Genomic DNA, 13656 nt, shown 5'->3' with positions numbered 1-13656 from the left:
AAGAATTGGCGAGCTAAAGATAGCCGCCAAATCTTTGAAGTTGATGTGCCAGGACACCTGTTCCTCTCTCCAGGTTCCTAACACTTCCTCTCCCTCTAGTGTTGCCCCCAACCTGTTGACGACCCGTCGGAAAAACAACACTAGGTTGGGGTTCAGAAGCTTGAGGGAGATCCCTTTCTACAATTCCGTTGGATCGAGCCACCACCACAGATCCTCTTTATATAAGGGAAGAATTCTCAATTCCTCTTTCAAGTCTTCCTTGCTTTGTCAGTTCTCCAACAAAAAGAACTGAAGAGGCCTGAGATGCAGACTCCCCAGAAAACAAACTTCTCCAGCGAGGAAATGGTCCCCAGCAGACTCATTCCTTCCTTCACCTAGCATGTTTCCTTTTCCAAGAAGGCCGAAACTTTTTTGTACATAGAAGTTGCCGTTCTTGCGACGGAGACGCTATAAAAGCCGCTGAATAGATCTGAATTCCCAGACACAATGGACAGTGGGGATCAGCTGCGACTTCTCCACAGACCAGAAGTCCCAGGGACTTCACGAGTTGCAGAGTCAACTGAAGGTCCTCCAGATACCGGCCGGCGACGCTCGAATCAACCAGTCGTCCAAGTAGAGTGAGATCCTGACGTGCGACAGATGCAACTGCATCGCAACGCGTTTTCATGAGACGTGTAAACACCCTCGGAGCAAAATGTGACGCCAACAGCATCTGGTGTTCCCAGGCGGTCAACCATCCAAGTACTGACCAGACCCAACGTTGCTTAACTTCGCTGATCGGACGAAGCGGTGTTTTCAACGTGGTATGGCCGTTGTGCAGAGTCCAAAGCAGAGAGCCCTGAACTGGTACGTCTAGCCCCCCAAGACAACCTGAGATACTTCACCGAACGTGGATGAATTGGGGCGTGAAGATAAGTATCTTGGAGATCCAAAGATACCATCCAATCCCCGGGATGAAGGGCTCCTAGTATTGACTGCGAGGTCTCCATCTTGAACTTTTCCTTTCGGACCAAGTTGTTCGACCTGTTGACGTCCAAGACGGGTCTCCAGCCTACTGAAAGTTTTGGGACTAGAAACAATCTGTAGTAAAATCCCGGGAACACCGAGTCCAAGATTTGTTCCACTGCTCTCCGCTCGAACATCTGTTGAGCAGGTCAAACAATTTTCTGTTTGACAGGAAGGCAGTTGGGAAACAAAAAACAAAAGAGGAGACAGGAAGGGAATCAAGTAACCTCTCTCTAACAGTAGGAGGGACCAAACGTCTGCCCCTCACTCTTTCCAGGCTTGTGCAAAATGAAGCCTGGTTGCAAAGGGAGTCTGGAGATGAAGGGAGTCACTTGCCCTCTCTTGGAAGTGACATTCCTTCGGGAAAAAAACTCTCTCTCGTGGTGCGGGTCTCGTGTTGCTTCCCATGGAAGCCCCTTTGTTATGCAAACATTTAGCTTTCGTTTACTTTTTGTATCTGAGATCGGTGCAAGCGTTATGAAGGAGATGCAGTTTGAATGTCGATAACTTTAGTTTTGAGAAAAACGATATTTTTTGCTTCTCTGTGTATTTATTTGCTTGCCGTTACACAGTTTGATGTTTTTATGACATAATGAAAAGCCAAAAAATAGACCTGCAAAGTAATATAACTTCGCTAAATGAAGCTAAATGAAGCGAGTGTCAAAACACGGCTGAGGTTGGCCAGCGCGACGTATTACTTAGTCAAGCTCTGAGCTGCTACTGACTGACTGCCACTGACTGCCCTGCGGCAATCCTGTCTTTCGTTGATGCGTACTATGTCCACAGGGTTGCCATAGATCGCATTAGATATTATTTCATAGCTAAAAGGAAATTACCACCGATATACTGACAATATCATTACATTATATGAAAAATGTAATTTGACTATGATAGGTTACTGTTTTGTTTATAACTTCTAACTGTGGCGAACTTTTAAATAAAACTTTCTGAGAAGATAGTCAGGATATGTATGATGCCATATATAAAATATCCCAGAAAATTTTATTTCCGATTTTTTTCGTCAAACGCCCCTTAAGACAAAGACAACTGCGAAGGTGGGAGAGAGGAGCCGAAGGTTGAAAAGTCTCAGGAAACAGATCCTTAAGAAAAAGCCAGAGTCTGATAATCAGAGGAAGAAGAAGACGAAAGAAGTTTCTCTTCATACAAAGGCTGTGACGAAAGAGGATGTTCTTCTGCAGCTGGCGGGTCTTGAGTGAGTGGTGAAAGTAGTTCGATTACGCCCGATCGTGGCGGGAACTCCCGCGAACGAAGAAGACGTCAACTAGACTATGTATAGTAAACATAAAAAATGTGGAACGCTTCACGATTAGCGTGTCATACTTGCGCAGGAGCCATGCTAATCTTCTCTGTATCGTTCAATTTTAGTATATGTACTGCGAAGCAAGTACTGGCTAAATTAAGAAGGACATCAGATGTTGAAGCGGGTAGTTGTGCGACATGATGAACAACTGGAGCGGCGTCAACACAAGACTTGAAGCTATACGGCGGCGAGCGCGGAGCGTCATGGCGTGACGCGCGAGAGGCTTCGTGGCAAGTACTAGAAGAGAGTTACAGCGTGGCGCGCTGGCGTCATGGCTAAGCGCGCCGAGCGTCAAGGTGAGGCGCGCGTGAAGCGTGCGTGAAGCGCACGAAGAGCAAGACGCGCTCCTGGGCGAGACAAGAGAAAAGGCCAACACCTCAACTCGGGAAGACGAATATGAAGCCACTAAACACTCTCTCTAGACGACAGACGCTCTGTATCGTTCGAAGCAGGAGACGAAGGTGAAAGTCTGTACCTCTTAACAGGCAGATTCGACTCTTGAAAGGTTCATGAGAGCATCCAGCTGTTGTTGCAAACCCAACAAAATCTTACGCGTTGGAGAAGCCACTCTCTCGGGAGAAGGGATGAACCTGAGAGAAGGAAAAGGGCGAGAGACGTATACTTCCTTCCACAGGGGAAGAAGCTCTAGCCCTTGCCTTAGCGCGACAGGGGGGTCGAGTAGAGTGATCATTCGAAAAACACTTTATTCTCTTCTGCAGAGGAATATCCACGCAACTTTCGGGGAAGAGTACAAACGTCTAGAGGAAGAGGACGTGAAGCGTCCTCTCCTCTAAGCTTCTCTTAAGAGGGCGAGAGTCCAACCGAGAGCTCCAACCCGTGGGCGGGAGGACGTGTCGGAGGACGAGAAGCAATCCTTCAGGATGCGTGCCTGAGCACGATCCCTGGCAGCCTGGGTAGCGTCATCAGGACCTGCCGAAGGGACGCCAGATCGGTGGGAAGCCCCCGTAACCCTCATGCGGCTTTCGACATGCCCCCTCCCTGGTCCTGGGAGTTCGACAGAGGTCCAGGCCTAGAGGCATTATAGGGCCGATCTGACGCCCCCTCCACAACACTAGGGGCACTAGCACTAACACTATGCGTTTGAATTGCATTCACTTTAGTTTCAAGAGCACGCATTGACTCCACACGAGAGCCAGGGAATTACCTTCTGCAGCAACAAACTACAGGGTTAGTAATAAATTACTACAGGGTTACTAGTAGGAGAAAACCTGACTGTCCAACTAAGGATGCACTCTAGGAGGAAGATTTCCTCAGCCTATCACGCTCCAATTTAAGCATATAGGCTTCATATTTCTTCCACTCACCCTCAGACAATCCCACACATTCATTACCGATTATCATAGAGCATTGAACACCCTTACATATCATACATAAAGAGTGAGGAACTATCAAAGTCTTCGATAGCCTCACCTTACATTCACCCAAGCTACATACTCGATAGCTAGAGGTAAGACATCTTAATTATAAGAAAAGTCAAAAGCAAAATCAAAAACGGTCCACAAAGAGCGTATGCCAAGTCACAGATCCAGTCGAATACCAAAAAACAACCAAAATACTTAAGTGACAACAAATTTCGAAATCCAAATGGCGGAGGAACTGACAACAGGTGTTGACAGTCCGGCGACAGAGAAAATCTGAATAGAAAATGGGAATGGTTCCTGATACCCGCCTCCCAGCGGCGGGAATGGGTACTAACCACCTGACCGGCCACTGCGTGCAGCGCTGAAATTTGAAATTCTGTCGGACCTTCGGAGAATACAGCTATATATATATCTGGCAGGTAAGTCTCATGAACAAACTCTCTTTTTTTCAACAGCATACATCAAAGCCAACTGGCTATGATGTGAGTTGGGGACTTGACTCCAGAAAAGCAATTCTGATTACTTTCATTTCCCCAAGGTCTGCTCATAATTGCTGCCATGATCTGACACATTTTTTAAGAAAACCCCTCACTAGCAAAAGATCCTCAAGTTAAGGAAGAATGTTCTCACTTCACTCTGCTCCCTTGGCAGGGGACTTTGCTGTAAGCTATCTGCCTTTCCTGGGCTAAGAAGTGTATGCACAAACATTAGGCACAATAAACTACTACCTAATGATAATGAAAACTCGTTACAGCTAGGAAGAAAATCCAGTAACAATACACAAATGTTGCAAAATATGAATATATAAAATACTGGATGTAGAAGTACTGACAAATCAAACTTAATCTTTACAAACATATTACCCTTAAGGCTACAGTGAAACATGGACTATCTTTAATGCACTACCTAGCTAACCCGTTATTACTAATAGCATTACACCCATACAGTATAACAATCATCAAACGATACAAAGACAAATAATACAAACTTACTGAATTTACTATTAAAAAAAAGTACACTGGGATGTTACTAACAGCTGCCAAGAAGCAATGGTGTCATAAGGTAAAAGTACAATTACTTGCAATTAGCTTTTTGCAATTTAGCGATCTAGAAGAACGATGCCAGCGACATAACTCTGCTTCTGTTTAGAATCCATACTTTTAACAATGAACACTGATGAATAAAAAGGAATGGAAAAGAAAATTAGATGAAAATAACAATAATGATTTAGGTATGATAATGAATATGGACGATCCTGCTATGAAGGAAAATTTGGGAATTTCTGCTCAGCTGTTGACAATGCTGCAGACACGTGGAAAATAAGGTAGGTAATTAAAATAAGTGCATGAGCCTTGAGGAGGTGCATGAATGTTGTTTACAACACAAGATATGGTCAATGCCTATCAACTAAGTGCAGTGATCAATGTAATCAAAATAATGCTAAACTAGGCTTACTATATTTCATGCTGAGGGTGTTCAACTTTTTAAAGTTCTCTATTGGTTTGTCATATAAACATCTACTACTTCATATTCATTCTTTTTATTTTGCACATTCTATAAGTACTGCCTCTATTATTCCAATATTTCCCTTTAAGTTTCAATTCTCATCTCAGTACATACAGTATACATACTTTCTATTTCTTCTCATCCACTCAGTTTTCCAGACATTTTCTTGTTTCTGCTTGTTAAAATTTAGTATCCATTCCTTTAAACATTTATATTTTTGCTCATGCCACCTACATTCTCTTAAAGTCCTCCATGGTAAAGCTTGACTCTTCTTTTCTCTCCATTCCACGTCTCTTCATCCCTCTCAAGATGTCGTGCCGCGCTTGAATTCTGCTGCCTTTGGCATTGCTGCTTCCAAAGATTTCTAACTTTCTCTTTCAGAGTCTGTGTTTGCTGACATTTTCTTCATAATTGTTCTAGACTTTTGTAAGTTCAAATTTTTACTCTTTTGGCTATGTGTAAATATACTGTTCCTACTATAAACTTGATATATAACAACCTATGCATTTGTTAGGTTTGTCTCTCATAGCGTTACTCTGCAATACCTTTCTTGTCTGTTATTCATTCTCAGGAGGAAAATTGTGTGTTGCAATATCCATAGATATTTCTCTTTGGGCTTCCTTCAACATCATTAAACCTTGTCTCTCTCTGGAAAAATTCCAGTTTCTTCCTCATGGTTTCTGTCTTTGATGCTATTACAACTACAACTCACTCTATCTGTTCCAACACGTCCATCTGGGTCTCATTTTTTGTATCTTCTGAATTTGGCACCTTTCCCAAAATTCTTTCATCTCTGCACAGTGCTTCTATTATTTTTACTATTGACTTTAAACTGTTTAATTATGGATGTCCTCTTTATTTGTTACCATCACTGACATTGCCAATATACAGTAATAATCGTAATGTACTGTATGAGTGTCAACATCCACTGAACAGGCAAGTTTCAAAACTAAGCTGATCAAAGTGGAAGCTTCGTACCTGCAGTACATGAAAATTATGCTGATAACCTGAGTATACTAGACAAACAGGTTTGCCGTTCGTCGATTTTCCACAATGACAGCGTCGGTAATCACTACAATAATAAGGGTAGCCATCTAATTCATAGTAAAAGAAGACATTTTTTCATTTAGTGCATCAAGATCACCACTACTTTCTGCAGCGCTTAGTGCTTCCTCAAAAAGATCTTCAACCAATTTTTCAACAACCTCTAACCTTACAAGATCGATTATTCCTTCAAGAAAGTGCTCTTCATCAGCTCTTACCAACTGAACATCTCTGAAAGATAAAAAAAAAAAATTGCACACTCATAGATGTTATTCGTTTAGGAAATGATTCAGTAACAAGATGTAAATTTATCACAGGAGTTAAAAGACTCACCTTGGCTTGCAGGTTGAAAAATTACAGTACATTCTAAAGCACAAATGATAATTTGATAATTCATTCACACAGGTATTTGCAAGAAAATGATGTGCATTTTATCATACTTTTGTAAGCAAGAAAGTCAGCCTTTAAATATTTAAATGGCAGTAACTAGTGAAAAGGTTTTGATCGCTACACTAAATTTCTTTATCTGCATATGAAATCAAAACTAAAGTTTAACAATTTTAGTCCCTCTCAGACTACAATTTTAGTCCCTCTCAGACTATCTTTTGTTTTGCTACTTTTACAGCTACTGTAAAGGTGACCACAAATTCATCACAAACCAAGCACCCACTTGATTTACAACCTTCTATACTGACCAACAAAATTTCCAAGAAATATATACACAATCAGCCCTGCAATTTTAATTTAAAAGATGCTATAATTAATATGAACTAATATACTTTTAAAAGATGAATGCATAACAATTTCAACTTTGCAAATGTCATACAAAGATACTGCATGAATACAAAAGCTAATACATGCATTATACTATATGTGGTTTCAGATTACATTAATTCTAACATGAGCTGGACAAAAACTTGACATGATTATTGGAGAGCATCTGTTACTACTGCTACTAATAGCAAAGTATCTTTTCTGTACAGATAAATTTGTTACTGAAAAGCACTTATCAATTTGGGAAGAAAAGGCACTGGCTTTTACAGAAGCTGTAGTTGGTAGATTTAATTAATTAATTTTGGAGAAGTTGAAGCAATTTCTTCGCATCCTGTATAAGACTCACGAAGTGACATATACAGAAGTCCTGACATTAAGAGAAGAATATAACCTGTGACATTTCCAGAAACTAGGAAAATCAAAGTTTGCTAGCAGGATGAGATAAAGCTTACAAAAACTGAATAGATTGCAACCAATTTCAACTTTTGGCAAATGCACATTAAGTAATTAGGTGCTTTACTAATATATGAACACGAAAAGGTAAATAAGCCAGTACATACATCAAACTGCTACAACACAGAATATATTTACTAAATATACTGAATGAAGAACATGAGCTTACTTTGTTAATGTGTCTTTATCCTCTGACAGCTGAGTCACAAATTTGTTGTTCATGCTACCAACGCGAGCCATCAAAGTCTCCCTGGTCCTATGAAGCACCGTCTTAATGGGAGACAAATGACCTAACTCCTGCAATGCTTGACAAAGGTCTGTGATGTACCAAGACCCTGCAACAATGTTTAAAATTCAGTCTTGTTACACTTTACTGATTGTAAGCCTTTTGAGTTCTCTTTAAAACTGAGAGGCATGCATTAAATTCTCATTAACCCTTAAACGCCTACTGGACGTATCATATGTCGACTAAAATTGTCTGTTGGGTGCCAAGTGGACGCATCAGACGTCGACTACAAAAATTTCAACCTTCGGTCAACTTTGACTCGACCGAAATGGTCGAAAAACGGAATTTAAGCTAAAACTCTTACATTCTAGTAATATTCAATAATTTACCTTCATTTTGCAACAAATTGGAAGTCTCTAGCACAATATTTCGATTTATGGTGAATTTTGAAAAAACTTTTTCCTTACGTCCGCTGGAAGGTAACTCTGCCAAAAATTTCAGAAATTCTTTTGTCATTTTGTCATAATTTTTGCACTGTTTATATTAGCCGTTACGTAAAGTTTTATATGTGAAAATGTGCGCAATTTCATGTAAAATACAACAAAATACAACCAATGGTTGTAGCTTTTATCAGTTTGGAAATATTTTCATATAAATCTCGATAACTGCCAAAATTTCAACCTTCAGTCAACTTTGACTCGACCGAAATGGTCAAAAAACGTAATTGTAAGCTAAAACTCTTACATTCTAGTAATATTCAATCATTTACCTTCATTTTGCAACAAATTGGAAGTCTCTAGCACAATATTTCGATTTATGACGAATTTTTGAAAAAAACTTTTTCCTTATGTCCCGCCAGAAATTCTTTAAATCACGTTGTCGTAATGTTTGCACCGTTTTATATTAGTCGTTACATGAAGTTTTATATATGGAAATGTGCGCAATTTCATGTAGAATACAAAAGAAAATAACTCATGGTTGTAGCTTTTATCAGTTTTGAAATATTTTCATATAAATCACGATAACTGCCAAAATTTCAACCTTCGGTCAACTTTAACTTTCGACCAAAATGGTAAAAACGCAATTATAAGCTAAAACTCTTACATTCTAGTAATATTCAATCATGTACCTTCATTTTGCAACAAACTGGAAGTCTCTAGCACAATATTTTGATTTATGGTGAATTTCTGAAAAAAAAAACTTTTTTTCCTTACGTCTGCGTATGTAACTTTCGGCCGAACATCTCAGAAATTAACAAACCACGTTGTCGTAATGTTTGCATCGTTTTACATTAGTCGTTACATAAACTTTTACATATGAAAATGTGCGCAATTTCATGTAGAATACAACAGAAAATAATTTATGGTTGTAGCTTTTATCACTTTTGAAATATTTTCACATAAATCACGATAACTGCCAAAATTTCAACCTTCGGTCAACTTTAATTCGATCGAAATGGTCGAAAAACGCAATTGTAAGCTAAAACTCTTACATTCTAGTAATATTCAATCATTTACCTTTATTTTGCAATAAATTGGAAGTCTCTAGCACAATATTTCGATTTATGGTGAATTTTGAAAAAAACATTTTCCTTACGTCCAAATCATTGGTAACTCGGCGGAACATCTCAGAAATTCTTTTCGTCACGTTGTCGTAATGTTTGCACCGTTTTATATTAGTCGTTACATAAACTTTTATATATGAATATGTGCGCAATTTCATGTAGAATACAACAGAAAATAACTCATGGTTGTAGCTTTTATCAGTTTTGAAATATTTTCATATAAATTACGATAAATAGAAAAAATTGACCTTCGGTCAACTTTAACTCGACGAAATGGTCGAAAACTGCAATTGTAAGCTAAAACACTTACAGTCTAGTAATATTTAATCAATTAGCTTCATTTTTCAACACACGGGAAGTCTCTAGCACAATATTTCGATTTATGGTGAACTTTTGAACAAAAAATTTTTTTTACGTCCGCGCGTTACGGATTTATGCATCATATTGTGATAATATTTTCTCTGTGTTGCTTTGATCGTTTTACAATTTGTTATATACCAAAATCATCACAATTTAGTGTGCAATACAAAGAAAAAAAAATAATCCGTTAGCTTTAACCATTTTGCTCACAGCCCAATTTGTATAAAATTATATATGAAAATTTTTTTTTGACGCTGTCATATATTTCAATATTTATATATGATAATGATATTTTTTTCATTTCTGATGGTTGCATACTAAACTTCAGGCAATGACAAAAAAGGAGCCAAAATGAACTCTTAATCTTGAAAACTAAGCGTGCTGTGATTTTTTGAAAAACTTTTTTCCACTTCAGCGCTAACTCCTGAACGCCGCCGGCATACGGGAGACGTTTTTGTAAATAGAGGCTCGGCGTTTAAGGGTTAACTGGCATTACAGCACTGTACATCTTACATGCTTCTACTGAGATCAAATGACAGTGGTTTTTCTTTTTACACAATTGTAAAGAAAAAAAAAAAGTTTAGATTTCAGAACATAACCAACATACTATGCAACAATACTTTCCACCCTTGCAAAAGCAAAAATATAATTGCAGATAAACAATGCACAACTACATAACACACAAATTCTGTTATATGCAAGTCATGATTAAGACAATAAAAAAAAAAGGCAAAAATACCACAGCAAAAACTCTAACTAAATACCTATCAGGATATAATTTTGGGACAAATGAAATGGTGTGCAAGACTAATATAAATAAATACGTAAATACTGTGTGGTCAAATGGTAGGCTTGATGCAATGGCAGTTTTCTGCATAGAGGTTGTGAATTTGATTTTGGAATTAAAAGATAAGGTGGCAATGACTTTTCTTGTTCCCCAGAGCCCAACCTTATTAAGGGAAATGGATAAATGAAGGTAAAAAAGAACCTACTTGTGATATAAAAAAACTATAAAACTTTGCTCATTTGGGCTTGCTTAGTTTTCTGGAATAATTATAAAATTATGTATGGTATAAATTACATTACCTACTTACTAGAATCTATGTGCTGTTTCTGTAATGTACAAAATACACTATCAAAGTATTAGCACTCTTGTATCCCTGTTACATCCATGTTTATTTTCTATCCACATACAAATAAAATAGCATTCAAAAAGATCTGCTCATACTGTAATGGAACTTACCTGCAGTCTGACTTCTAACGGCTGAATAGCCTTTAACAGTAGCAGCTGAAATTAAGCAGTTACTCTCTGCATGGGCTACAGTGCAGACATCTTGCTGGAGAAATATGGCTGTATAATAAAATAAGAGCAATCCTTAATCTCAGAAGCTGACATGGCACACTGTACTTCCACTTAAGATTGTAATTACCAGTATAAATGTGCAATAGGTAAAGCAATAACAGCTACATGCTATATTTTGAATTATCAAAAAATATATGTACCTACATCTTTTGAAGACAGTAAATCACTTGCATTCATAATGATGGTCATCTTCAATCTATAAAAATTCATTTCCCAATGAAATTCTATAAACTAGTTGTAAATGAACTCATCTTGTGAAAGGAATTATACATCAACAAAATGATTTTCCATACTTGCTAACTTACAACATCCTGAAAAACTTAGTACTCTTTAGCAAGTTTGTACTATATTTTAGCTAAAACTCAAAATACTACATTACTACGAGAAAAAAAAAAAATTAAAATATAGAACGTCTTAAAATTAACAAAACCATAGCATGCACAATTCATATAATCTGCCAGTAACCTACCTCCCAAAATTACAATTCAGGTTACATTTTATTAGCACCTGTGACCTACAACTTTCTCTGCTTTTTTGTCTTTGCTATGTCTGTAAATTCTAACATAAAATGAGTCCTCTGAATTTAAGAGTGAATTCTGTGAGGATCCAGACACACTTTCCTGTTTTTTTAATTACTTAGAAAACAAATAACAACAGATAACCATTCAAGTAAATAAAACCTAATTTATTAAGCCAAACCTGAATGAAAAAAATTTCAGCATAAATTTGGTAATTATTTTCAGTTAAAATTTTCAGACTAAAAAATATGGTGATGCTGCTACTGTATATCTATCTGGGTTACTGTCATCACTCATGGCAATGGCACTGTTTTCACCAAGGTTTCCCAGAGAGTTTTTTTTTTTTTTTGGTGATATTGTTTGTTCACTCCTGTGTCACAGTGCCATCATAAATGCTTTTAACAATTATTGTTTAGGCAAGGTTGTGAATTGCTGTTACTGCTGTACTATATGTTATCATCCCCAAAGCTACAAAACTAATAGCCTATCCACTGTCATGAAGTGAATATCTAATTTGTCAGAATCACATAAACTATCATAAAAATAGATTCCACCAGTTTTTTAATGAATAGTAACTGTAATTATTTACCAATACACCTAAGTATTACGTGAAACTAAGTAACTAAAAAGTTCTTACCAACATACAGTACAGAAAATGTGATGGAATGAGAGATCAGAGAAATCAACAGACAATGAGTCCCTTTTAAACTGTTTATTATTCCTTTTGAATGAAAAACTACTGTTCTTTTGAAATTATCATTATAAGTATCTTCCCTGGGAGATAACCAGTCAAAAATGTAATTTCATCATATGATTATATCATAAGATTTCAGTCTTTTCTCTATTTCCTTAATAATATATGATAAGCTATAGAAAAACTATAACCTCTAAATGAAGACAAAAGTATACAAAATGACTACTTACGCTGCAATGCTCGTTCTCCACGACATGCTTGGATGAAGTATAGTCTGGGTTTGTCATGCAGTACTTGACTGAAGCACAGTTTCCGCAAATCAGTAATAGACAAACATGACCGATCATGCAAGAAAATCTGATCTGTTGAAAATAAACTTATGAAGCTTGAAACACACAGCTATTTTGTCATGAGGCACTGAAAAATCTTAATTAACTAAAGCCCCCACTGTATATCTTTAGGATGTAGCTCCTACAACAAAGAATGCAAGATTTCCATATCACAGAAATAATATTCTGATACCAAAACTTATAATAAGAATAAAATAAAGTTTAATTAGCAGAATTGCCAAAGGCTTTAAATACATATGAATTTCAAAATATAAATTCCTCAAAAATCTGTACTGAAAGTTGGAAAAATATTATATTACCATACTCATCTCCATGGGTCATAACACACACAGCTAAACAAGATACGACAGCTAACTTTGGACTGACACGTAAATTTTTGAAGAATCGCTGGATCTGCTCATGATCAGGATTATCCAAATACATAACATGAAAGCCAAAAAGCTTGAATGTTCCAGCAAGTCTCTCTTTATCAATATCTGATCCATGCCTCTCACCCAGTGAAGGTATCTGAAGATAAATGCAATTGTATCCTCATTATGAAAAATAATGAATTTCATGTGTCGATAACAAAACTAAAAAGGTAAGAGAATTATTATCCCATTTCAAAACAAAACATTCTTTTAAATAATTAATTAGGTGTTCAAATAAAAAAAAATCGCACAGCTTTAGATAGCCCAAGTGCTGCAATTCAGTGTTTAGCTATACACTATATATATATACTTCCAAACCTGAAAGACAGGCACAGTAAGGGTTTACTTGTTTGCTACAAACTGAACAATAACATGGATGCCAAACAAATTTAGTATTCAAAAATTAAAAAGAGATCCAGATTAATCAAATGGATGTGAGGGTTAGTTACTGGTATGCCTACATAACCTTCGACTTCTATGTAGCATAACACAAAGCCTCCCATTTGCTTCCCTCACTCATATCAATTAACACCTCAAGTGCCAGCTTGTCTCATTCCCAAACACTGCTAAACAGTACTCATTTATGACAGTTTCAGCCAGACTAGTACTGCACAATAACTACTGGGGACTTTTTGCTGCATAAGCATGGCTAAGAACAAAAGTTATGTTAATAAATACCATGAACA

At 37.3% G+C, this 13656-nt stretch overlaps 1 protein-coding gene, 1 non-coding gene and 1 pseudogene across 4 annotated transcripts in view; all 3 read right to left on the bottom strand.

Moving 5' to 3' along the window:
- Positions 1–700: 700 nt before the first annotated feature.
- Positions 701–817, bottom strand: LOC136843055 (5S ribosomal RNA; annotated as a pseudogene).
- Positions 818–2310: 1493 nt separating this feature from the next.
- Positions 2311–2414, bottom strand: LOC136843059 (U6 spliceosomal RNA). The gene has a single exon (XR_010854419.1). It is a non-coding gene; the product is annotated as a U6 spliceosomal RNA (small nuclear RNA).
- Positions 2415–5232: 2818 nt separating this feature from the next.
- The window catches only part of LOC136842671 (uncharacterized), a 40491-nt gene continuing 32067 nt past the window's right edge, over positions 5233–13656 (bottom strand). For all 3 annotated transcript variants that reach the window (XM_067110310.1, XM_067110309.1, XM_067110311.1), the window contains exons 8-12: positions 12860–13067; positions 12441–12572; positions 10879–10986; positions 7655–7820; positions 5233–6489 (exon numbers count right to left, since the gene is read on the bottom strand). In XM_067110310.1, the coding sequence (XP_066966411.1) occupies positions 6309–6489; positions 7655–7820; positions 10879–10986; positions 12441–12572; positions 12860–13067 (795 nt within the window). In that variant the 3' untranslated portion in view covers positions 5233–6308. The remainder of the gene's footprint in view (positions 6490–7654; positions 7821–10878; positions 10987–12440; positions 12573–12859; positions 13068–13656) is intronic.

This window comes from Macrobrachium rosenbergii, chromosome 10, assembly GCF_040412425.1.
Source record: "Macrobrachium rosenbergii isolate ZJJX-2024 chromosome 10, ASM4041242v1, whole genome shotgun sequence".
Lineage (NCBI taxonomy): Eukaryota > Metazoa > Arthropoda > Malacostraca > Decapoda > Palaemonidae > Macrobrachium > Macrobrachium rosenbergii.
Note: the sequence above shows the minus strand (reverse complement) of the source record. Positions and strands in the feature narration are given on the sequence as shown.